This window comes from Chinchilla lanigera, unplaced genomic scaffold (assembly GCF_000276665.1).
Source record: "Chinchilla lanigera isolate Chin_1 unplaced genomic scaffold, ChiLan1.0 scaffold00100, whole genome shotgun sequence".
NCBI classification, from domain to species: Eukaryota; Metazoa; Chordata; class Mammalia; order Rodentia; family Chinchillidae; genus Chinchilla; species Chinchilla lanigera.
This window is the reverse complement of record NW_004955501.1, coordinates 1,885,125-1,911,273: the sequence shown is the minus strand read 5'-3', so window position 1 is coordinate 1,911,273 and position 26,149 is coordinate 1,885,125. Positions and strand designations below refer to the sequence as shown.

The 26,149-nt window shown below is 35.4% G+C and overlaps 1 protein-coding gene across 5 annotated transcripts in view; it reads left to right on the top strand.

Moving 5' to 3' along the window:
- The window catches only part of Nck1 (NCK adaptor protein 1), a 95,136-nt gene that overhangs the window by 51,818 nt on the left and 17,169 nt on the right, over positions 1 to 26,149 (top strand). For 3 of the 5 annotated variants that reach the window (XM_005406776.2, XM_013505796.1, XM_005406775.2), the window contains exon 2: positions 10,058 to 10,301. In XM_005406776.2, the coding sequence (XP_005406833.1) occupies positions 10,076 to 10,301 (226 nt within the window). In that variant the 5' untranslated portion in view covers positions 10,058 to 10,075. Of the gene's footprint in view, positions 1 to 1,527; positions 1,603 to 10,057; positions 10,302 to 12,185; positions 12,285 to 26,149 lie in introns of those variants that run through there. The other 2 variants (XM_013505795.1, XM_005406777.2) reach the window with 2 other exon arrangements.

The following is a 26,149-nucleotide window of genomic DNA, read 5'->3' as shown; positions in this document are numbered from 1 at the left end:
GAGAAAATAATAAAAACAAATTTGGTACCAGAAAAGTGGAGCCATAGCTGTGGTACTCCCTAACCATGTGGTTAAGAATCCTCTGAAACTGGCTTCTGGGAGTAGCTTAGAAAGATTTGGAGGTGCTGGGTAGAGAAGTAGCCCTAGAATGCTGTAAACTGACTTTGATGGGAGATAACATTGATTAGAGCTCAGAAGAGCAAAATGCTGATAAAAATGCAGTCAGTAATGACGGCTTAGGAGGTTTCAGTTGGGAACAAGAATTGCATTGGCTTTTGGACTCCACGCCATCAGTGTTACCCTCTGGCAGAAAATTTGTCTATATTTTGCTCTTGATACATTGCAGAAGAGTGAAATTGAGGGTAGCGGGCTTCTGGTTGAAGAAATTTTAAGTCGGTCTACTGTTAAGATGGTAGCGATATAGGGGAATGAAACTCACGACCTGCTAAATGTCCAGAATGCCAAGTTTGTGTTCTCTAAAATCAAGGAATGAATTGTGGGAACAACAGAGGTTAAGAATAGGAAGAATTTATTACAGTTGTGGGTGTTGAGCGTATGTCAGCAAGGAGAAAATAACTTAACACGTCCCTTTTGAGATGATGTTTAGAGAAGATGAAGAATGTGTCTAGATTTGTAGTAAATGACAGAGATAAGCAGTTTGATGTCAAAGCCATCACTATTCTCATTTGTTTTTCTAGCTTATGTTATCTATCTGCCTTTCTTCATCTGTAAAGGAGGATAATAGTCTCAACCTTATAGTTCATGTACTAAATTGACAGTTTATGTGAAGATACAATTTGGACCAATTTAAGACGTTTGGATTAGTTCGAGTTTAATGGAGAAAATTATAATGGTTTAATCCACTTGAACCAGTCTGTACCAAATTAAAGTAGAATGAATTTGATCTGGATTCCATTGGTTAGATAATCTGAGACACATTGTATTTCTTTTGGGAACACTCATGGAAATACTGTTGGCTGAGATAAATTTTATTTATTTTATTAAGAAAATACAATTTTATTAGGTTACTGAGAGTTTAATCAGGAATGATTAGTCTCAAAAAAATCATTTGGGCATCTTTAGTATTATTAGTATTGCAAAACCATTTGCTCAGTACTTTGTTCAAATAACTACCATCTCCTCTTTACCCAAGAAAAACCTTTTCCTCATTGAAAGTGCTGTGCACTAGTTTCACCTACTTTGGAACTTTTTATAAATGGAATCATACCCCATGCCTGTACATGTCTCCATTCATTCAGTGCTATGTATGCCCAATTTAAACCTGTTATTGGGTATGGCTATATTTATACATTTTAATTACTGTATAATATTCTGATATATGTCTATACTATAATTTATTTATCCCATCCTTACACTGTTAACAAATGTTTTCATTCTGGGTCTATTAAAGAAAAAGAAAAGAAAGTACACATTTGAAGTTTTGATAACTATTAAGGTTTGGATCTAAATTTTCCTCATGTGTTCACAGATAAGACTTTTGTAAGGTGATTGGATCATGAGGGCTCTAACTTTATCTGTGATTAATCCATTGATGGATTTGTAATTTGATGACATCATGGAGATGTAATGGAGACTTAGGAGGTAGGTATCTAGTTGAAGGGAGTGAGTCAAAGGGCTTGTGCCCTTGCGACTCTATCTTGTCCCTGAACCTTCCTCTTGGGCTCTCTGGCTGTCTTTCTGTGTGTCGTGGCCACCTGCATGAGGTGAACAGCTCCACTGTTCCATGCCCGCTCTGCCGTGATACGGGCCTCATAGGGCCATAGCAATGGGACTGAAGATTATTTCAGATTTTTTGTTATAGTGAAAGCTAATACAATAGCTATGGTCAAATTGTCTTTCAATAATTTTGTAGCCAAAATTGAAAGTTAAAGAAAAATGACGAGCTGGGAAAAAATTTTTACAACTGCTAAGACAAAGTTCAGATACTTTATAACAGACTCTTGGAAAAAAAAAAACCTACAGAAAAAATGGACTGAAGATAGGAGTAAAAGTTTCACCCTTAAAGCAAATGCAAATAACCTTCAAGTAGGGGAAATTGTGTTTAGTCTCACTATAATAAGAGTATACAAATAAAAGCTACTGAAATACCATTTCTCATCAGATTGGCAAAAATCCAAAAGATTGAAAAGGCTTTGAGAAAATAGTCACTGATACACTTGTTAGGAGTGCAAGAATAAAGACTGTATGAATAGGAAATTTGGTAGTCTTACAAAATCATATGAACTATAAACCTTTTAACTCAGCATTTTTCTGTAATTAACACAAAGGTTCTAACAGAAAAACAAGAGGACATGCATATGAGACTATTAATTGCAGCATTGTTTAATACCAGAAAACTGGAAACATCCCATTATCTTCCAGTAAGGTCTAGTTGAAGAAGTCAATACTTTTATAATGAGGAAGTATTATGCAATTGTTAAAAGTTGTAATTATATTAGTAAATAAATCTCATATTAAGCTATGGAATGATTAGATAAATGGTTAAACTGAAAAAGAAAGGTTCAGACAATGTCACATAGTTTTCTCTTTCATATGTATGTATTGTGGGGGAGATGAAAATTATAATTTCTAATTTATATATTTTCTTGTGTACTTTCCTTAAGTATTCAAAAAAGAAACACTGGAAACATAAACCATTGCAATTCAGAATAGTTCTGTGGAGGGAGGGAGAGAAAGCAAAGTTTTCTTGTTTCACTTGAAATCCTAGTGACTGAACTCCGGACCTTTGCACTAGCTACATCTCCAGCCCCATTTTGAGACAGCGTCTAAATTGCCCAGGCTAGGGTTGAATTTGTGCTCTTCCTGCCTCAGCCTCCCAGAGTGCTGGGATTACAGGGATGTGCCATAATTCCCAGTGGAAGCAGAACTCAATAAGTATACCTTGTTTGATGGTTTTAGAACTATTTAAACACTTTACGTAATTATGAAACAATTGTATTTTATAAAAACTAAAAAAAATGGAAACAAACCTAACTATATGCAGTGTGTCAAAACATAGGAGCATATCTGCTTTTCCTCTAGGGCCTATATACTAATAATTAAATCATTATCCAAAGTTCTTTGTAGAAAAATCGGTTCCTGAAAGCAGGTAGAGTTAGCAAAGTATTATTTTGGAAATAATGGATCCAGGCAGTGATCATTGGTGGCTTACAAAACTATTAAATGAAGGCTTATTTCTGTTGTTATTTTAGTGGGTTAGTGCTCACATTTGACTTTTTTTTTTAGTTTTTAATTTTTTAATTTTTTTGTCTTTTTGAGACAAGGTCTTGCTATGCCGTTCAGGCTGGCATTGAGCTCACTTTGTAGCCTAGGCTGGTCTCGAACTCGCACCAGCCCTCCTGCCTTAGCCTCCCGAGTGCTGGGAGTACAGGCCTGCGTCACCACGCCCGGCATTGACTTGATTTTTTTAAAGAAATGCATTATTTGAGTATGTTTATTACGCATAATAAATGCATTCATTGTGGGGGAATTGGTATGTGTTCATATAGCACCTGGGTCCTTTGTACTTTCCCTTCCCCCTCCTCCCTCTTATCCCTCTATCCTCAAGGTAAAGATTTGATAGAAAATTTTATAATTGGTTAATTAGTTCAATATTACTAGATACCATTCAGTCTCAACTGTAAATGGTTCAGCCATACATACATAGTGTGTCTTCTAATACATGTCAGTAAGTATCAATACCATTTGTGTTCTTTTAACAACCTACAACAAAAGAACCGGGGAGAGAATTTAGGCCTCTAGAAATAATGACCAGCTTACTAGAGAAAAGGGAGATAAAGGAACATCATGAGGATATACACCAGCCAAATCCATGTTGGAACATGCTGTATGTCAAATAAGTGACGTGGAAGAGTGAGGAAAGAGAATGATGTTATAGACTGAAGACACTGAGAATGTGAGAATTACTGCCCAAAAGTATACTATGTAGACTTAGTTTGGACCCTGGTTCAAACTAGCTATAAAAAGATTTTTGAAATGAAAAAAATGCTGCTGGTATACCTTAATTTAAAAAAAAGGTTTTACAAAATATATTGACGAACTTGGAATGTAGCTGAGTTGTTGAGTGCTCTCATCTTACGTGAAGTTGCCCTTTAATAGCTACTGTGGTGTTGATACGTATCCCTCAGAAAGTCCGTGGTGCTATTGGGAGGTGGTGAAGCCCTAAGAGCCAGGCCCTCGTGGGATGTAGTTGGGTCATTGGGATTATGCCTTGAAGGGGGAATGTGGGTTCCAACACCCTTTTCCCTTTGTTTTGATTTTGGCTGTGAGGTGACTGGTTTTGCTCCCCAACAAGATTCTGTCATTATTTGCTGTCAAAGTCTCAAAGCACTAGGGCCAACTGTTATTGACCAATATTTCCAAAACTGTGAGCCAAAATACAGTAAACCTTTTATCTTTGTAAATTCATTATGCGAGTATTTTGTTACAGTGTTGGAAAGCTGATCAGCAATCATCCCTAACAGATGCTTTCTTGCTCCCACTTTTTTTTTGGGGGGGGGGTCTTTTTGAGACAGGGATTCACTATGCAGTTCAGGCTGGCCTTGAGCTCATTTTGTAGCCCAGGCTGGTCTCGAGCTTGCAAGGATCCTACTGCCTCAGTGTTCTGAGTGCTGGGATTACAGGCGTGGGCCACCATGCCCGGCATGCTCCCACTTTTCTTTAATCCCTAGCAATCACTGATCTTATTTTTTCTATAATTTTATCATTTTGAGAATGTTACATAAATGAAATCATTCAGTAAGTAACCATTGGGATTGATTTTTTTTTTTTCATTCAGCATAATTCCTTAGCAATTCATCCAGGTGGTTTTATCAATCAGTCTTGTTCATTTTGGATGTGGATCTACCAGTTTGTTTAATCATTCATCTGCTGAAGCACATCTGGATCGTTCCTAATTTTTGACTGTTACACACAAAATTGGTATAAATACTCGTACAAATTTTTGTGGAATGGAGGCCATCATTTCATTGGTATGAATACACAGGAGTGCAATTTGTGAGATTGTATAATACTTACATTTTTTGTTTTATGAGAAACTGCCAAACTGTTGTCTAGAGTATCTGTAGTACTGTGCATTTTCGTCAGTGATGTACGATGATCCAATTTCAAAATACACTTGTTAGCATATGGCATTATTAGTCTTATTTTTAGCCATCCTTATAGGTAGATATAGTAACATCTCAGGGTGGTATAATTTACATTTTCTTAATAGAGAATGATGAATATCTTGTGCTAATGGCATAGTACACTTCACTGAATGTATCTTCATGTTTTACTTTTTCTCTAATTAGTTTTTCTTTTTTTTTTTGTGATATCTTGTATTGTTTTATTTTTTATTTTTTTAAATTTTTTTAACTCTTTTTTTTATTTTAAAGAATAAAAGAAGGATAACATAATAATAGGGGGGACTTAGCAAATTACAGACAAAATGGTAGGAAATTATCAATGGTTACCATTTTACATATTATTGTCTACAAAATAGTTTCTCAGGAAAACAAATAGACAAATAATAGTGAGTTACAGACAAAAGAGGTAGGAGATTATCAAGTTGTTGTAGTATACTTTGGTATCTTCAAAGTGGCTTCTAAAGAAAATAAATAGAGCTATACATGAGTGACCTACTGAAAAATCATTAACTCTTCTCAATGGTGGTTGTAGGAAACACATAATAATAAACATACATCCATTTATGAAATAGGATAGGAACATCACAAACTTTACACAGTTATGGATAGATTAGTAGGAAAATATCAATGGCTGCTGTAATACGTGGTGGTTCTAATTAGTTTTTCTACTGTTGAGTTTTTCCTTTCATGGATCCTCTGACATTTTCCTGAAACTTCTATAGTTTTACATTTAATTCCCTGGTCCATTTTGAGTTAGTGTATGTATAAGTCACAAGATTAAGTCCAATACCTTTCTTTGTGTGTTGGGGGTGATGTTGTCTCAATTGCTTTATCGACATTTTTTGAGAATGCTAATCTCCCTCCATTAAAGTACTCTTGTACCTTTGTCAGAATGCATTTGGCCATATTGGTATAGTTGTGTTTCTGGGTTCTCTGTTTTCTTCCATTGTCCTGCATCAATATCGCTTTGCCATCCATTACTCTTTCTTGACAGGCAGTCCCATTTGGAGCTATTTGTGTATCTGTTTTGCTGGCCTTCACCTTTAAATCTAGGGACTCTATATGACTGTGTCATTCCTTGGTTTCTGAGGCCTCTAGCTGTCTTCATTTTTCAGAGTTTTCTGTTGTTTTATATATAATATTCAGGAAATATAGTTATAAACAAAATGAATAGGGAAAGAACAACTACTTTGACCTCCCAGAACTGAAAGTCCTCTGTCTAGTTCTTCTTTTCCTTTCTTGTTTTGTGGATTTTTTTTTTTTTTTTTGCTTTTTTTGTTTTTTTTTTTTTGCATGTGGAATGAGGTAGGACTGTTTTTTCCCAAATACATAGCCAGTTGTCCTACTATCAGTTATTGAATAAATTATTTTTCAGTAAATACAAATGCCATCCCTCTTATAAGAAATTCTCATATATTTGCATTTTTTATACAGACAAAAACTGACTTAAAAGACTTGCCTGATTGACCCTTTCCATTTGTGTTATGGAGCATAATAACTTGATACCCATGGCACTCTTCAATTTCTACCAATTAAATTGAATGTATTTACCAGGATTCAGACGTAAGACTTCTTCTAGGGTTGCTTTTAGTTAAAAGAAAAATGGTACTAAAGAGTTGCTTTTGTAAAAACTAAATGGATTGCTTTGGAAAGACTTATCAGTGGAAATCAGTGTAAAAAGTTACTTGATTTTTGAATAAGGTCCAGTTGAGACATAAAAATATTTGGGCAGAATATGCCCCAAAATGTGTTTTGTATTCAGATTGATATCACCAGTGCTATTTGAAGTATAGTACCCTAACTTTTAAAAGGCCTAAACTAGAACTTACAGTTTGTACCTTAGGAAAAATGCCTTATGCAACCACATATATGTGGGTGCTTCCTGAGCCTTTATCAGCATTCTTTTGGTCAGTGTTCATACAGTATCATATTATTCTAAATTGCCTCAGCATGTTTTAGTACCTTTTGATATCCAATGGGATAACTTTTCTTGTAGTGTAAACTGTAAGTAGAAAATAACAGAAAATTAAAACAAAACTGACTTGACACCATAAAGAAACTTACTAGTTCAGGAAATAGGGGTTCAAAGTGAAGTAGACTTCGATGCTTTAATAACTCTGGCTCTATTTCCCAGCAATTCTCTTTTTCCCTTGCCAGTCAGTTTCATCTCCCAGCTGGAAACCAGAGGGCTACAGTAGTTCCCTTCCTCATCTCTATGACAGAGTCCTGAAATCTGTGTTTTTAAGAGCCAGTCAACTTTTCCCTGAAGTCTGTAGCATACTTTTACTTGCATCCCTTTGACCTTAAGTGGAGTAACCTAGCAAGGGAAAGATTGTCATTGATCTACTTGTATAGGTTCTTACTCCCTGGCTTTTAGAGTCATTTGGGTAGGTTTAAAAATACTAATACCTGATTTACTCTAGACTGATTCGACTCTTTACTCTGAAGTACAGACCCAACTGCTATATATTTTAAAAGTTTAGTCAGTAATTCCGATATACAGATGGGTTTTTGATTAATCCAAAGTTACCCTTAAAACCAAAGTCAGTTCCTTAAATTGCATGGCTAAAACAGTGCTAGAGAGGTACTAAGAGAAAGGGTAGTTGGGATACAGTTTGGAAAAGAAACATTGATTGCTGAATGTAACCTGCAATGTCAGTGTTCCCAAATATTTATTGCCAGAATTATACATTCACTTTTCTAGATTTTCAAACCAGTTCATCAAGTTTCCGAATAAGTTCCATTGGGACCTAGAATTGAATTTCATTAAGTTTATGGATCACTTGGGCAGTGGTGGGACACAGGGAAAGATTGTAAGTCACTGCCCAGGATTCTTGAAAAATACTTGCTTTCAGCTTGCCATTGTCTCAGAAAACTTACGTTAACTTTTTTTGCATCATGTACCAGGAACAATTTCAACTTGGCCAAAATTATTTTGAAGTAATTTTAAGCAGAAAAGGCACATGTGCACCAATATTTTTTTCTCATTTTACTGCTCATCATTTGTTTTTTTTGTTTTTTGTTTTTGGTACCAGCAATCAAACTCAGGACATTGCACTTACCAGGCAGGCTCTGTGCCAGTGAGCTACATCCACGACCCTCATCATTGTTTCTTGAACACAACATCATCATCTTTTTTGTAGTGTTAACTTTGTGGATTAAAGTGCATTTCCCTAAGGACATTACAAATCTTGCTTCATTGTTGATAAAAGTTTGCTAGTTAATATCCCAAACTAAAAGCTGAATTTATTTGTATACTAAGTGATGAGTAGCTGTTCATGTAAGACAGTCTCTCTGAAGAAAGCAAAGATGAATCTAGATTTAGGGATGAGATTGTCTTGTAATTTTTTTCTTTGTTCTAAAATAGTTTACTTAAATTAGAATTATTTGTTCCTTGAAATTTACTAAGACTTGTCTATAAAACCCTGTGGTCCTGGTATTTTCTCCATGAGAAGATTTCATAATGATTGATTCAAATTTATTTTTAACTTTTCTGTAAATTTGCATTTCACTTTGTTTTAGATTTATTAAAATAATTATAACATAGCTGGGTGTGGTGGTGCATGCCTATACTCCCAGCACTTGGGAAGCTGAGGCAGGAAAATCACGGTGAGTTCAAGGCCAACCTGGGCTATAAAGGCCTGCATAGTGAAACCCTCTCTCAAACAAAAATAAATAAAACTATTTGTAATATTGCTATGTCTTTTGAATTTGCAGTATAATTGTGACTTTCCATTCATGGCTTTTGAGTGAATTTTTTCTTTTTGAGTTTTTTTGGGATTTTTTTGTTTGTATTGTTTTTTGAGACAGAATCTACTCAGATTGGCCCCAGACTTGCTATGTAGCTCATGCTAGCCTTAGACTTGTGATCCTCCTGTTTCAGCTTCCCAAGCACGAAATTATAGTCTCTACCATGTCTGGCTATTTTTTTTTAATTGATCAAACTTGCTAGAATATATAAATTTTATTTTAACAGAGAACTACCTTTTTGTTTATCGAACTTTTCTGGTATATTTTTCTTTTCTGTTTCATTATATTCCACTCTTGTTTGTAGTTTTTCTTTCCTACTCTAGCTTCTTCTGCTTTTCTAACTGCTTAAGATAGATGTTTGTTTCATTAATCAGCGTTCTTCTTTCTTTCTTTTACTTTTTTGATACTGGGGACCCTGTTTCAAAAACAAAATCTAGGACCTTGCACATACTAAGCATGCACTTTGCCACTGAGCTAAACCCCTAGCTTTGCTGTTTTCAGATGTAACTATTTAAAACTAAAAGTCTGCCTCTACATAGCACTTTTGCAGCATTTACAAGGTTAGTCTTTTATTTCTTTCTTTCTGTTTTCAAAATTCTGTATGATTTCTTTTCAGACTCATGAGAGTTTAGAATTTTGCAAACATTTTTTAAAAAGCTTTTTGTTATAATTGCTAGAGAATACGGTTAGAGTATACCAGTTAGTGAAAGTTGTTGAGACTCCATGGCTTGTTATATGATCAATTTTTGTGTATGTTCCATGTGTATTGTTCTGTTTGGAAGTAATATTCTGTATATCTGTTACATTAAACTTATAAGTGATAGTTTTAACTAATATTTTCACCTCTGTTTTTTACTGGTATAAATGCATTAAAAATCATTGTCTGTCATACTGGATTTGTCACTTTCTCCTTTTGGTTCTTACCAGTCTGTTTTTTGGTTTTGTGCCTTCTAACTATGTAGAAAGGATAAGCATTGCTCGGAAAACAATTTATGTAATATTAGTATAGCAATACAGATTTGTAAAACTTGGTGTTTTTCTGTTGTATTTTCGTCCTATTTTTACTTTCAATGTCCTTAGATTTTTAGGTATGTCTTTTGAAAAGTGTGTAAACAACTACCACTTAACTTTGTATAAAAATATTTTCTATGTGCTTACAGTGCTGAAACTGTTGAAATATGGCAGAAGAAGTGGTGGTAGTAGCCAAGTTTGATTATGTGGCCCAACAAGAACAAGAGCTGGACATCAAGAAGAATGAGAGATTGTGGCTTCTGGATGATTCTAAATCCTGGTGGCGAGTTAGAAATTCCATGAATAAAACAGGTTTTGTGCCTTCTAACTATGTGGAAAGGAAAAACAGTGCTCGGAAAGCATCTATTGTGAAAAACCTAAAGGATACCTTAGGTAAGTTGTTTTTGTGCGTGCGTGCCTGTGTGTGTGTGTGTGTATGTGTGTGTATACACACGTTTTTTAAATTTTAAAGATAAAAGGATGAGCACACATTAACGTACACACAGACATAAACAGAACAACACAAAAACAGTAAAAGCAGTACAGAATTTCAGACAAGGTAATAGGAAATTAACAATGGCTGTTGATTGTATATTCTTTTAAATGGATTCTGGAGCTTAATTCTGACAGTGTCAGCAGAATTGACTTGAAAAGGCTAGAACTGGAATTTCAGCTAAGCAAGGTAAATTTGGCTCAGAGCAGGTACTTAAGCCAACAGACTAGTGAAGGGTGTAAATCTAGACCCAAATTCAAAGATAAAATGGGGCTAATAAGCAGAACTCTCACCTTCTAGCAAGAATTCCTTGAATCATGAGTGCCTAATGTAGTTTAGACTTAGAAGAAAATTCTCTCTAATTTAGTAAGGGAAAAATAAAATGCAGAATTGCCTCCTTGAGCATCAAGGCACATTTTACATGGCATATTACTGAATTTTAACATCTAGTGGCTTAACATTTTAAACTGCATTTTAAAAAATAAACCATCATTATATTCTTTTATTTGATACAAGTCTTGAACTATGGGTTATTATTGTACATTAGCATCTACAGGACTGATTTCTTTCTCTTTCTTTTCTGCTTTCTCTTTTCCTGCCCTCTCCTTTTTTCCTCTGACTATAAATTTGTTTGTGATTAATTTTTACTGTTCTTCCATTAGGGCCAGTTGACGGTTGGACCTTCTTTATTCACACTGGTCTTGTCTAAGGTGATAGGAAGGAAATACATATGGGTGAAGACTTCCCCCTCCCCTTTAATTAAACATTCTAGCTGACGGGAAGGAACTGGGAGGGACAGAAATTAATTTTGGTGTTCAGGCAGACACAGTTATTTAATTGTTCTTTGTCAAGGATTAAAAAAAGAAGTTTCTCCTTGGAAAGTTAGTTTGTGACCAGTGTAGCATGATTGACAGTACAGCGTGAAATATTTTGACTTACTGCTTTCTATTAGTTTTCTTTTTTTTTTTGTTTTGGTTTTTCTCCGGTACCGGGAACCGAACTCACGACCTTGCGCTTGCCAGGCAGGCGCTTTGCCGCTGAGCTAAATCCCCAGCCCCTTCTATTAGTTTTCATTTCTTATTCTGGAGTATTTTTATCAGCAGTAGAATACATGATTAATGTTTTTAATTATTGTAAGACAGCAAACATAAAATATAGTATAATTCAAAGAATTCTATAAGGTATTAGAATATGTTTTTGGACTAGATATTTCTAGCGTTCTAAAGTAATTTAAATAGAGATAATCACCCATGACATGTAACTGCCCAAATAACTTATCTCTATTTCAATCTTAAGAAACCTGATAACTTTATTAAAGTATTACAGTTATTACTACCTATATTCCAGGGTGATTTATAGTTATCCTGTATAATAATGTAAATCCAGCTTTTGCATTGGTCAGCGACCTTTTTCCTCAAAATTTCTACACTCCCTTTTGGTAACTTAAATGCCCATATAAATAAATACTGGATTTGTTTTGCAGTGATTGTACTAGTAGAGACATTATTTGGAAGTTAAGAAGGAGGTAACCAAAGAAAGGATGACTGTGAATGTATTTTTAACTATTAAAAAGATACATACTTTGTTTCTTCCAAAATAAGTGAATAATGAGGTCACATTTTTGGCCATCATGATTTACTTGATTTATAGGTTCTTTTGTAGTTTAGGGGAAAAATAGTTTTGGAGAGAAGCCTCAGAAAAACTCTCGCTGTTCCTTGGGTGTGGGCCAGGTCACATGGATTGGGTGTGGGAAGTTTCAGTGTTTACAGAGCAGACCAGGAAGCTCACTGGGAAGTATCCTGCTCAGTGTTAACCAACTTACGAAAGAGAGCACATCATTTTATTCAAAATGGATTGGTTAAACGTCTTTAAAGATTTTTTCAGTAAGTTATTCTTTTTATTAAATCTATAGTTTTGTTTTAGCTTTTGAATTAGAGTTTATGAGTTTAAAGGGAAGCTATGGAGAGAACTTGGTGATTTAATATTAGCTGGTATTTACGTTGTTTGTGTAATACAAGCTAGATGATTGATGATCTGTTAAATGCTGTTAATTTTGACTTAATGAATAAATCATTTAAAAATATTTTAATATGATTGTTTAAATTACAATTAGGAAAAAGATATAAATCTTTTAAATTTGATGTAGTTAATTCAAATTCAGTAACTTTCAATTTAGTATTGTATAACTCAGTCATAAACATTAAAAACATTAAGGAAAAGAGATTAGGTGAACAAATTCTTTTCTCTTCAACTTTTAAATTAATATGGTATCATTTTACTACTTTTAACTTAGATTTTATAAAGAGTGTAAGAGTCATATAATAAAAGCGTTAGTAAAATACTGACTTACAAGAGCCTGATCTGTGTCTGCTGATGGCCTTTTATGATCTTATAAAAGTAAACTTGATTTGATCAGAAGAATTATTGTAGAAGTTTGATGTACAAGGAACCTAAGGAAACAGAGTAACCTGTTGAGAGATTCTAGGGAAAAGTGATTCCAGGGAAAAGGGCAGAACAGAAGAGTAGTAAACGCTTTGTTGAAAAAGAATGTTCTCATTGTAATATGAGGGTTCATTTCTTTCTTTAGATAGCTTTGGTGGCTAAGTGAATCTCTGGACAGTGTCTGGTAACTGGATAACTTTTTGGAGAGTTATTAAATTTTACATTTCCAGTTTTGGGGTTAGTTACCTTTTTAGAGATTTTATTATTTATTCATCAACACTTTTATTTTACTGAGAGCCTATTATAACCCAGGCCAAAACAAAAAACAAAAAACAAAAAAATAACCCAGGCAGAAATCATTAAGGTTGAAAAACTCATATTAATTATTGACTAAACTTACATTCTGGTGCCTAAGTATATGATAGATGTTCTTTATTAGTAATATAATGAATTTTCATATCTAGGTATGATAATAAATAATATTAACTATAAATTAATAAGAAATGGTATAAAAACAATATATAGTATTATCAATACAGTGACTCAGTATATATCATTAATCAGTAGAATGATAACATTATTCTCTCTGCAGAGTCTTAGGAAGCTGTTAATCCTAAATACATGTGTAGTCTGAAGGCCAGAATTTTGAGATTTGTAACCAGAATATTCCTTCTTTTAATCCCTGCAGCACCTCAATATATTTTGCCAGGCAGAGTACAAACAGGCTATTCATTCGCCTACACCCTGGATGGATTTAAAAAGTAGAGGAAACAGGATATGTGCTCCCTGTGTAGTAGCCAGAATACCTTTGAAAACAAAAACTGTTTTATATGAAATGAATAATTTTTTCATTTAGATGAAACAAACATGAAAATATAACAGCTTAAATTAAAACCTGTAATGGATAGAACACTATAAATTTGTATTTAGAATTCTGTTGCTTCCAGATAAACCATTTACTAGCCCTATAGAACTAAACTTTCCTGATTTCCTGTTTTTTGTTTATATAGGAGAGAGTTGGGCAAGACTGATGATCCTGGAAAGTCCCTTCTAACTCTAAAAGTCTTATAGTTGTGGTAAACAACTAAGTGGTCTTATGTGTGTCAGGAATCAGGGGAAATCCATCAGAGAGAAATTAGTTTTGAAGAAGTAAGAACATAGTGGCAGAATGATAGTTCACTAAGGAATTAGAAAAAGCAGTAATACTTTCTTTGGATCCTTTCGGTTAACATTTATCCAGTGATGTAGGCAAAGGAAAACGACATTCTTAAAGTTAGGAATGTCATTCATGCTGGTAGCAGTACCTAATAAAAGAAACCAAGTTAGGTGCAGCGACATGGCCCTGTAATGCCAGCACTGAGGGAAGCTGAGACAAGAGAATCACAAGGGAGTGGGCATTTTAGTGAGACCCTGTCTCAAAATAAAAGTTAAAAGGGCTAGGGATGTAGATCAGTGGTAGAACACTCCTGAGTTTGATCCTCAGTACCACAAAACAAAAAACTGCAAAGATTGCAGAGAGCCTAGTTAGGTAGCAGTTTATGTGAGTACACGATTTAATAAGAGCTGCTGTAGTAAAGTAGGTGAAAGGATGCAATAGTCTTTTATGTGTATGCTGGCTAATTGAAACATGCTGTAGGTTATCCACCTTGGGTACTTCCATCATGGTACTGAGAAACTGACAGTTCCAAATACTGCCCTGAAATATAGAAGGATTTGGAAACCAGAGTATATAAGGAAGAGTTACTGATACTAAGATTTGCCTCATGAAGAAGATAGCTATCACATAAAGATGAAATGTTTTACAGTGCTTAATCAGGTTCTTAAAAAACTTGTGAGAAGCTTACAATGCATTGTTCTGGTTAAGATACTTGCTGTAGGAAAACAAAGAAATAAGATCAATAGATAGAAATGAGGAAAAGATTGGAAACTTGTAACTCTTTTTATTTTTTGGGCAAAGGTACAAATAAAAATGCCTCAGTTGTGTGCCTCTTTGGTGCTTAGATCTGAGCATTTTCTTCCCAACTCTAGCCAGGTCCAGCTACGTGATTTAACAGTAAAGGTTTAAGTAGTTTTCAAAAATTAAATACCAGACACACTAGCAGGTAGGAAAGTATTAGCTACCGTTGATTTGAGTTCATGCTATGTGCAGTGTCTTGTGCTGTGTATTTTACATACATACTTTTAAAAACTCTGTACAAAAATGTTATGATATAGGTACTTAACACCACCATTTTAAAGACAACAGAATTGGAGTTTAAAGACTATTAAATAATTTGACCAGGAACATGTAGGACTAAACTTAGATTTCTTTTGTTGGAAATTTTCATTATTTGACCTGTTATGACTAAAGAGTGAGAAATAGTCAAATAAGCAATGCATTAGAAAGATTTGCTGTAAAAAGACTGGTTGATGTTACAAGGATTGTAGTAAACGGGGAGATGAGGAAATGTTAGAATCTGAATGTTAGTGGTACCCCCACCACTACCACTTTTAAGGGACATGGTCGTTCTGTGCCAGGCTCACCTTGAAGTCCTGGGCTAAAGTAATCCTTCTGCCTTAGCCTCTCCAGTAGCAGGGACTATAGGGGTGTGCACTAGTGCACCTAACTGTGTCCTCCAAATTTATAGGTTGAAATTAATCATCAGTTATCAAGAGGTAGGGTTTTCTGGAGGTAGCTAGGTTGTGAAGACAGGGACCTCAATGAAAGTGGCATCATTGTCCTAATAAAAGAGGTGCAAGGGGGTTTGTTTGCCCTTTCTACACTGTGAGGCCTCAGCAAGAAGAATGCTGTTTATGAGAAATAGGCCAGTCGGCCAGTGCCTTAAGCTTGTGAGTAATAAATTTCTGTTGCTTGTAAGTTAAACAGTTTATGGTATTTTTGTTATAGCCACCTGAATGAACTAAGGAAGAATTGAGAAAATATATTGATCTGAGAGAGGCTTATTGTGAAAGGATCTAATTGTTGCTGATTACAACTGAGAATCTAAGTGATACACTTTTTTGTTGGTGTAGCCTTGTACTTTTGTATCCACTCTCATTGATAGCAGGAGATTTGAAATGTCCATTTTCTAGCAGCAGAAATGAAGGCCAATAAACAGCCCCTTTTAAAGAATCTTAAGCAAGAAAATAAAACAGCAGTTATACATGGATTTATTCAGTTACTCACATGATGCACACTTTAATGGAACATTTAGTGTGGGGATGGAGAAGTGGCTAAAAACATGTTTGATCTCAAAGCAAATGTTGGTATGCAGTGTGTTAAATGTTACAGGAAAAAATATTTAAAATAGCAATGGCACAAAGGAATACAGGGACTCTTTTGGGGAAAGAAAGGGAAATTTTTAGTGAATAGATACTTAGACTAAGTGTTGAAGGAGATAGATAGGAAGTGTTTCAGACAGGAAAGCATCGTATGCAAGCCTGAGAACCTTGGATTTTGGTAAGCCTGAGGAGCTTGATATTCAGGACTGTGGTGTATTAATCAGTATGCAAGTGAGAAACAGGAATGAGGTAAAAGACACTGGTATGTGTTGTATGTAAAATATTCAAGCTTGTGTTCTTCTTTGACTTATTTCTAGCCTGTAAGATTAAAATAGGCTGATGTTTTCCTCCTCAAGACTTTAGTTGTTGGTCGGTCTGTTTAAAATTCTTTTTTTCTTGGAATAATATATAATTAGTCTTAGACATTATCTTTTTTCAGAGTAAAATCATTTTAAAACTGATCTTTATTTTCAGTTTTGTTTTTTTTTTTTTGGTATTTTTATGAGTGTTTAACAGACTTTACTGTGAGCATCAGCTGTATGCATAGTTCTGGGTGGTATAGGAAATGCTAAGGTTCAGTAAGACAGGACAGTCTTCACTGAAAACTTACACTTTAGTAGATGGGTTTAAAAGACACAGAAAAAAGATAATGCATATACCTCAGAAGAACAAATTGCTAGGATGTTTAAAAAGAAGTGCTTAGGGGTAGGGGTAGGAAATGAATATTGAGAAACATGAAACAATATTAACATAATTAAAAAGTTTTTACTTGAAATTTTGTTTTTTGAATGAGTACATTTTTTAAGAGGAAGAAGTTTTAATAAGGTTTTGAGGAGAAACTAGCAAAGAAGATAAACTAGCATGAAGTATGGAAACATTTGGAGATTTAAAGTAGCCTGTTTCTTATTAAGATTTAGGATTGTTTCAGTACAAGGGATTATTAAAAATATATTTTATTTAATATTATTTCACTATCATGTCACTGTATCTTATTCAATTCCCAAGATATTATTAAATAAATCTACCCAGCTGTGTTTATCTCTTTAAAATTAAAAAAAAAAACCTTATTTTTGGTTTTACTGTGTTGCCTAGGCTGGCCTTGAACTCCTGATCTTTCTGTCTCAGCCTCCTGGGTACCTGGAATTACACCCATTCACTGCTACACTTTTTGTGTTTATCGTTGCTCTAATTTTTATTACTTCCTTCCTTATACTAGCTTTGGGTTTAGCTGGTTTTTCTTTTTTTTTTTTCAAGGTCTTTAATTTGTAAACTTAAGTTGCTGATTTGAGATTGCCCTTTTCTTTAATGGAAGGTTTTAGAATTACACATTTCTTTCTAATATTTCTTTCTGACATCTCGTAGGATTTTCTGTGTCATGTTTCCATTTTCATTTGTCTCAAAGTATTTTCATGGCTCATCTGTAATTTTTTTCTTTGACCCACTAGTTAAAAAGTGTACTGAGTAATTTCCACATAATTGTGAATTTTCTAGATTTTTCTTTCTGTTACTGATTTTTGGGGGCATTCCATGTGCTTAGAAAAGCTATTTGTATGGTTTCAGTCTCAAATTTATTGAGAGTTGTTTTGTGGCCTAATATATAGTTTTTCCTGTAGAGTGTTCTATACACACAGACAAAAAAGTTTGTAGTCTACTTCTGTTTCATGGAGTTTTCTACATTAGGTCTATTAGGTCTAGTTGGCTTTATAATATTGTTCAAGTCCTCTGTTTCCTTAATGATCTTTTCTTTAATTCTGTGTACACACACACACACACACACACACACACACACACACGTATCCTACTCTGTTGGGAGGTTGTATGTAATTGTCATATTTTCTCTATGGAGTGAACTTTTTATTAATACATAGTGTCCTTACTCAGCCAACTTATCTTTGACAAAGGTGCCAAACACATTCACTGGAAGAAAGATAGCCTCTTTAATAAATGGTGTTGGAACAACTGGCTCTGCACATGCTGAAGATTAAAATTGGACCCATATCTTTCACCTCGCACTAAACTAAATTCAAAACAGATCCAAGAGCTAAATATTAAAACAGAAACATTAAATCTGCTGGATGATAAAATAGGCAAAACTCTTGACGACATTGGTGTAGGCAAAGACTTTATGAATAAAACCCTGATCACACAGGAACTACCACAGAGAATCAACAGCTAGGATCTCATCTTTCTAAAAAGCTTTTTCCCAGCAGGGGAAACCACCAACAGAGTGAAGGAACTATAGAAACATATAAAGAACTCAAAAAAATCAAACCTCCCAAATTTAAAGACCTAGTCCAAAAATGGGCATCTGAAATGAATACATACTTCTCAGATGAAGAAATACAAATAGCGTCATTAAAGAAAATACTGTAGATGGAATTACAGATGCTTCAAAAATCCCTGAGGATGGTTGCAAACTGACACGTTAAAGAAATACAAACAGCAAATAAATATATAAAAAAATGTTCAACATCACTGTCATTTGAGAGATGCAAATTAAAACAACGCTGAGATTCCATCTCACCCCTAAAAGAATGGTTATTATCAAGAAATCAACCAATAACAAATGCTGGAGGGGCTGTGGGAGAAAAGGAACCCTTTTCCACTGTTGGTGGGAGTACAGACTGGTGCAACCACTGGAAATCAGTGTGGAGATTCCTCAAAAGATCAGCTATTCTCCTTCTGGGTATCTTCCCAGAAGAATTAAAAACATTGTACTACAGAGATAATATGTACATCCATGTTTATAGCAGCACAATTTGTAATAACTAAATCTTGGAAACAACCCAAATGCCCATCAACCAAGGAATGGATAAAAAAGGTGATTTTCTTTTTTAAATACACTTGAGTAGTACTCAGCCATAAACAGTGATAAAGTGGAGACTTTCAGGTAAATGGATGCAGCTTGAGACCATATATATATAAAAATATATATGATAGTTAAAAGATAGTTATAGTACTAGTTTCTCTTAGCTCATTGAAAAGAAAGGTTTGTGCTAATATTATTTAGACAGTTGATACTGTGTACTCTAAGCAACTAATTTAAAGATAACAATATGCACTGTATTGACTATTGTTATCCTCCTGTTATCATTTTGAGATTTTTATTTTATTCTCTTTGAAATAAAAAAAATGTCCTTCTTTGTCTCTTGTAATAACTTTTATCTAAAGTTCTACATTGTATAATGTTTTGTAGACATTGCAGCTCTCTTGGTTGCATTTATGTGGAGTGTCTTTTCCATGCTTTCACTTTTTGGATCTAGTGTGAGTGTCTTGAAGGTAGCATAAAGTTGCATCATGTTTTAATGTATTCAGCCAATCTCTATTTTAGTTGAGTTTAATTCATTTATATTTAAAGTAATTACTGATGTTAGGACTTCTGCTGCTTTGATATTTGTTTTCTTTGTGACTTACACCTCTTCCTTCCATTCCTCTATCAGTGCCTTCTTTGATGATTTATTTTCTTATGTGTAATTTTGTTTCCCATCTTTTTCTTTGTATATTATCAGCTTTTTCCTGAGAGATTATCCTGGTGGTTGTGATTAATACCATAAATTTTTAATAATAACTTTGAATTAATGCCAATTTAGTTCAAATAGTATGCATAACTCTGCTCTTTACAATGCCCATTTACTTAGATTTGAAATTATTGGTGGGTTTTTTTTCCCCCTTGAGACAGGGTCTCACTATGTACTTCAGAAATCAACTGAACTACTTGGGCTTGAATTCACTCACTTCATAGCCCAGGCTGGCCTTGAACTTGCAGTGATCATCCTGCCTCAGCCTCCAGAGGGCTGGGACTATAGGCATGTGCCACCATGCCTGGCATGACATGTATATTGTAAATCATATAGGAGAAAGAAAAACAGGACTAATAAACTAAAAATAATATACTTCTTACTTTTATATTTACCTGTGTAGCTACCTTTTATTGTTGCTACTTATTTCTTCACATGAGTTCAGATTTCTGCTTGTTGTCCTTACATTTCTGCCTGGAGAACTGTCCTTAGCATTTCTTATATAGCACAGGTATCTAGTAATGATGTATTCCTTCAGTTCTTGCTGAGCTGGGAATGACTTGATTTCTCCTTCATTTTTGAAGGACTATTTGACTTTTGTAAACTACTTTCATTAGTCCTTGTAATCATGTGACTACAGAAATGTTTTATTTGCCTCATTGCTAATGTGTTGACATTATTTTGTTAAACACCTAGAGCCAAAAGAAAAAGGGAAAACAGCTGGTTGTGGTAGTGCATGTCTGTAATCCCAGCACTGAGGAGACTGAGGCAAGATGATTGCTGTGAGTTCAAGGCCAGACTGAATTACATGTTGAGACCTTGTCTCAAATAAAGGGGGAGGGGGACAAAATATTCTCCTTTTTACAAATTGGGTTTATATTGGTGTGCTCTTTCACTTAGCCAAGCCATTTACAATACAATAGCAGCCTTCCCCTGCTGTTTTCTCAAAGCATATGTATCAGCCAGAAGTGAAAACATAAGAGTGTTCTCTAGGTTTTCCCATGTGTGTGGCCAGCCTTGGCCATGTATGGCCTTCTAGTAAAAAAGGGGACTTTTTCCCCCAGTTTTTTATTTTTATTAGTATGTTTATAGTACATAATGATTGCATTCCTTGTGAGGAGCTGGTACATATACATAACACATCTCAATTCTTTTTCAGCCTTCTCTCCTATCTCTTGATCTCCTTCCTGTTCGATAAAGATCTCCCTCCCTCCTTCCTGTTACCTATACTTTATTTTGTTTTTTATTTATATTTTGGGTTTCTTGTGTAAGAGAAACCATGTAATATTTAAGGTTGTGTGTCTGATTTATTTCACATAACATGGTTTCAAGGTACATCCATTTTCCTACAAATGACTTAGGTTTCTTCTTCATGGCAGAGTAGTACTCCATTGTATATAAATAACACATTTTCTTTATCCATTCATCTACTGATGGACATATAGGCCACTTCCAGAATTTAGCTATTATGAATTATGCTGCTGTAAATGTGGGTATGCTTGAATTACTGTAACATGATACCTTTAGTTTTTTGGGATGATACCTAGGAGGGAAACAGCTAGGTCAAATGGAATTTCTAGTTTTAGTTTTTTGAGAAATCACCATAATGATTTCCATAGTAGTTACACTACTTATGTTCCCACCAACAATGTAGAGGGAGTCCTTTTTCCCTTGCCAGCATTTGTTACTTGATTACCTGATGGTGGCCATTCTTTCTGGAGTAAGAGGGGATTTCAGTGTTGTTTCAATTTGCATTTCTCTAATGGCCAGGAGCATTGAACATTTTTTCATGTATTTATTGGTTGTTTCTACTTCTGCTTCTGAGAAATGTCTGTTCATTTCAGTTGCCCATTTTTTGGTTGGGTGTTTTATTGAGGGGGTCTAATTTTTATGAGTTCTTTGTGTACTCTACATATTGATCATCTCTCTGAGAAAAATTGCAAAATTATTCTCCAGTTCTATATAGGTTGTCTCCGTTGGTTATTTCCTTGGCTGTACAGAGGCTTTTTAATTTGATGTAATCCCATTTGTTGACTTCTGGTATTATTTCTTGTGCCATTGTATTCTTGCTTATCCCTATGTCATCAGAGTTTTACCTGTTTTATCTTCCAGTGGATTATTTGTTTTAACATTTAGATTCATTTCATTTTAGTTTAGTACATGCTGAGATATATGGATTTAGATTCAGTCTTCTGCATGTGGATAAGGCAGTTTTCCCAGCACCATTTATTAAAGAGGCTGTTGTTCCTTCAGTGTATATTTTTGGCCTCTTTGTTAAAGATAAAATAGCTGAATGTGCCTGTCTTGGTTACTTTTTCTCTCGTTGCTGGGACAAAATACCCAACTCCCAAAATTAAGGAAGGAAAGGTTTATTTAGTTCACAGTTTGTGGATTTTTGCTTGCTGATTTTATATCCTTCTACATTGCTGAATTCTAGGAATTTTTAGTGGAACTTGTTTGGGGTCTTCTGTGTCGAGGATCCTGTCATCTGTAGATAATGATAATTTGATTTCTTCCTTTTCTATACATATCCCTTTTATTTCTTTCTCTTGCCTGATTGCTCAGGCTAAATGTTTCCAGTACAGTCATTCCCTGACTTGCAAATGAGTTCTCTTCTAGTGGAATGTTTGTAAATTGCATTAGTTTGTAAGTCTGACAAAGTGAGTCTTAATACACTTTTGACACTGAGCTTCCTAGTAGTCCTCTCCACATCACCACTATTTTTCCTTTTGGTTCTACTTCAAACCTTTTGGTTTCCTTTTGGTTCATCCTCACCCTAGGCTGTGATTTCACATTCTACTACTATACACTATCACACTGTACAGTAAGCACAGAGCAGCACAACTGTGACAGTGTCCGGCAGACATAGGAGCTACTTCAGGGGTTTGTTCACAGCCACAGTCTTCACAGCACAAGGTCTGTTCCTGTGAAAATTCACAACTCAGGAATTGGAGAGTTACTGTACTATATTGAACAAGCGTTGTATAGTGGGCATCCTTGTCTTGTTCCTGCTTTTAGAGGGAAACATGTCAATCTTTGCCCCATTTAATATGATGTTGGCAGTACATTTGTCATAAATGGCCTTTATTAGATTGAGATGATGTCCTTTATCTATTTTCATCAGGGTTCTTATCATGAATGGATGTTAGATTTTGTCAAAGGCTTTTTCTACATTTCTTGAGATGATCATGTGATTTGTCCGTGCTTCTTTTTTTGTGATGTACAGTCCTCCCTCACTATATTGCAGTTCATTTATTGTGGCTTCACTGTATCATGAAGTTATTGCTATATCATGGGATTTTGCAGTGTATAGGTATTTATACAATATTTACGATTTTAATTATTTTTGCCTAAATTTAAAATTATATAAAAAATGTTAATTCATACATATTAAATGAATATTAAATCGAAGTAAAATACTGTACAGTATGTATTTCATCAGCAGATGAATACTGTACTGTATGCAGTGGAAATGCAGTATGCCACTACCACCAGCTGGAGCCTGGCAGAGCCACCTGGCTGTGTAAGCAGACGCACACCGGCCAGGCACTCCTTACAGGCCAGGAGGGCACGCCGCAGCACCCCTGGCCCCCTGCCCTCCCAGCCGGCCTGGGCAGGGTGAGCCAGTGTGGGTGGGGCTGAGCACTGGGCTGGGCTTGGCTGTAGCTCCACTGGGTTCCACATGGCCCTCTCCCACCCTCCTTCCCCTCCTGCCCTCAGAATGGAGATGCCACACCCTTCACCCAGGAGTCCCCAGGTACTGCCCAGCTGGAAGCCGAGGCTTTGGGAAGAAAGGTCTCCCCAGGAAGGCTTCAGGAGTGTGGGAAGGGTTGGGAAGGGTTCATAAAGCCTTAAATACATATACAGAAAGATAAATACAATGCCACTACTTCACAGATACTCACCTATTGCAGGGATCTCTGAAACTGAACTCACGTGATAGGTGAGGCATTATTGATTTGCATATGGTAAACCATCCTTGCATCCCTGGGATGAAGCCTGCTTGGTCGTGATACAAGATCTTTTTAATGATTTGTTGCATTTATCAGTGAATCCCCCAGGACTTGGGCTTTTGTTGGTAGGTTTTTATTACTGCCTCAATTTCATTGCCTACATAGGAACTTTTAAAGTCTCTTATTATCTGATGTACTGAATATCCTTTCCCATTATCTTCTTTGTCAGGATTTGTTATCTGTCTATTCCATGTCGCAGTTGTTTTCCTTTGTCCCAGGCTGCTGCATTAATCAGATGATTTAGGAAGCCACCCACAAGGACATCTTAGCCCTGGGAATGTTCCAAACCAGGCAGACCCAAGGCAAGCCATACCACTTCCTCAGGGAACTGACACAAGTTGAAACCCACAGTTAAAGTTCTTGAAGAATAAAGTTTGTATGGCTCCCTCAAGGATTAGGATTACAGTTTCTGTACTCTATTTGGGGTACCACTGATTTGGGGTATAGGAGATGGTCGGCAGGCAATTTAAAGTGCCATAGTGTTGGGCATGGTGGCACATCCCTGTAATCCCAGCACTTGGAAGGCTGAGGTAGGAGGATTGCTGTCAGTTTGAGGCCAGCCTGGCCAGCCTGAGCTGTATAGCGAGACCTTGTCTCAAAAAAACCCAAATAAATAAATAAATAAATAATAAATACATACATACATGAGTGAATGCACATCATAACATTCTGTTTACTGCAAAGCAGCATCTTTCTTCACCAAGCCTTGCCTGCTTTTTATGTTTTGTGTCTCTAGTGTAATTGATTCTGGCAGTATTTGTCAATGCACCAATTCCTTTTTTTTTTGGTACGGAGAATTAAACTCAGGACCTTGTGCTTGCCAGGCAGGTGCTTGCACCACTGAGCTATGTCCCTGGCCCAACACACTAATTCCTTTTTTTTAAAAGATAAAAAATCTAACAAAACAACAACAATGAAGACAAAATCAAAACAACACAAAAACAAAAATGATATGTAGTTGCTTTTTGGAGTGAACCCTGGAGTACCCTATGCCATTTTCAGTCCTATCACTCCTTTTTTTAAATTTTAAAGATAAAAGAACGAACACACATTAGCAAACAAACAGACATAAACACCAAAAAATAGAACGAATACAGAATTTCAGACAAGGTGATAGGAAATTAACAATGGTTGTTGTATTACATACTGTTATCTTCCAGTTGGTTACCCAGTTAAACAAATATAGGCAGTAAGATTGATCAAACAATTGAACATTAATTGTTCCTTTCAGTAAAGCAATAGAAGTCAGTAGTACAACTATTTTAGTTGTCCTGTGTATACATATTTTTCCCTTCTTTCTTTTCTCTTCTTCCCTCATCCCAATTGTTCTTTCCTTTTGAGCCGTTTTCTTCCCTTTCACAATGTCTGTTGTACTTCCTAGATTTTATTCACAATTTCAGGTTCTTACACTAGTGAGATAATACAGTGTTTACACATGCACGTCTGATTTATTTCACTTATAAGTATGGTCTCTGGTTGTGTCCATTTACCTATGAAAGCCTAGAGTTTATCTTTCTTTATAGCTAAAGAATTCCATTATGTAAAAATACCATATCTTTTTTATCCATTCCTCAGTTGATGGGGCATTTGGGTTGCTTCCACGATATAACTATTACAAATTGTGCTGCTATAAACATGAGTGCACATATATCACTGTGGTATGATGTTTTTAGTTCTTCTAGAAAAATACTCAAAAGGGAAATAGCTGGGTTGAATGGGACCTGTAATCCTAGTTTACTGAGGAATCTCTAGACTGATCTCCACAGTGGTTACACCAGTCTGCACTCCTACCAGCAGTGGAGAAGGGTTCCTTTTTCCCCACAGCCTCAACAGCATTTGTTGTTGGTTGATTTCTTGATCATAGCCTTTCTTTCTGGGGTGAGATGGAATCTCAGTGTTGTTTTAATTTGCATTTCTTAAAAGACTAATGATGTTGAACATTGTTTCATGTATTTAATTGCCATTTGTATTTCTTTATCAAGGAAGTGTGTATTCATCTCAGATGCCCATTTTAGTATTGGGTCTTTGAATTTGGGGGGCCTGATTTTTTAAAATTCTTTATATGTTCTAGACAGAAGTCCTTTGAGGGACAGTCAGCTAAAATTACTTCCCAATTTGTGGGTTTTCTTTTTACTCTGCTGGTGATTTCTGTAGTTGTGCAAAAACTTTTCAATAAGATGAGATCCCAGTTGTTGATTCTTTGAAGTATTTCCCGTGCAGTTTGGATTTTGTTCATGAACTCTCTGCCTAACTCTCTGTCTTTTAAGATTATTACCTACTCTCTCTTCCAGTAGATTTAGTGTTTCTATTTTAATACTGAGATCTGTGATCCATTTTGACTTGAATTTGATGCATGGTAATAGACATGGGTCTAGTTTCAGTCTTCAGCATGTGGTGAGCCAGTTTTTCCAGCACCATTTGTTAAAGAGGCTATCTTTCTTCCAGTGAACTTGTTTGGCCCATTTGTCAAAAATAAATGGCTGAGTGTGTTTGTGGTTGTGGCTGCATCTTCCA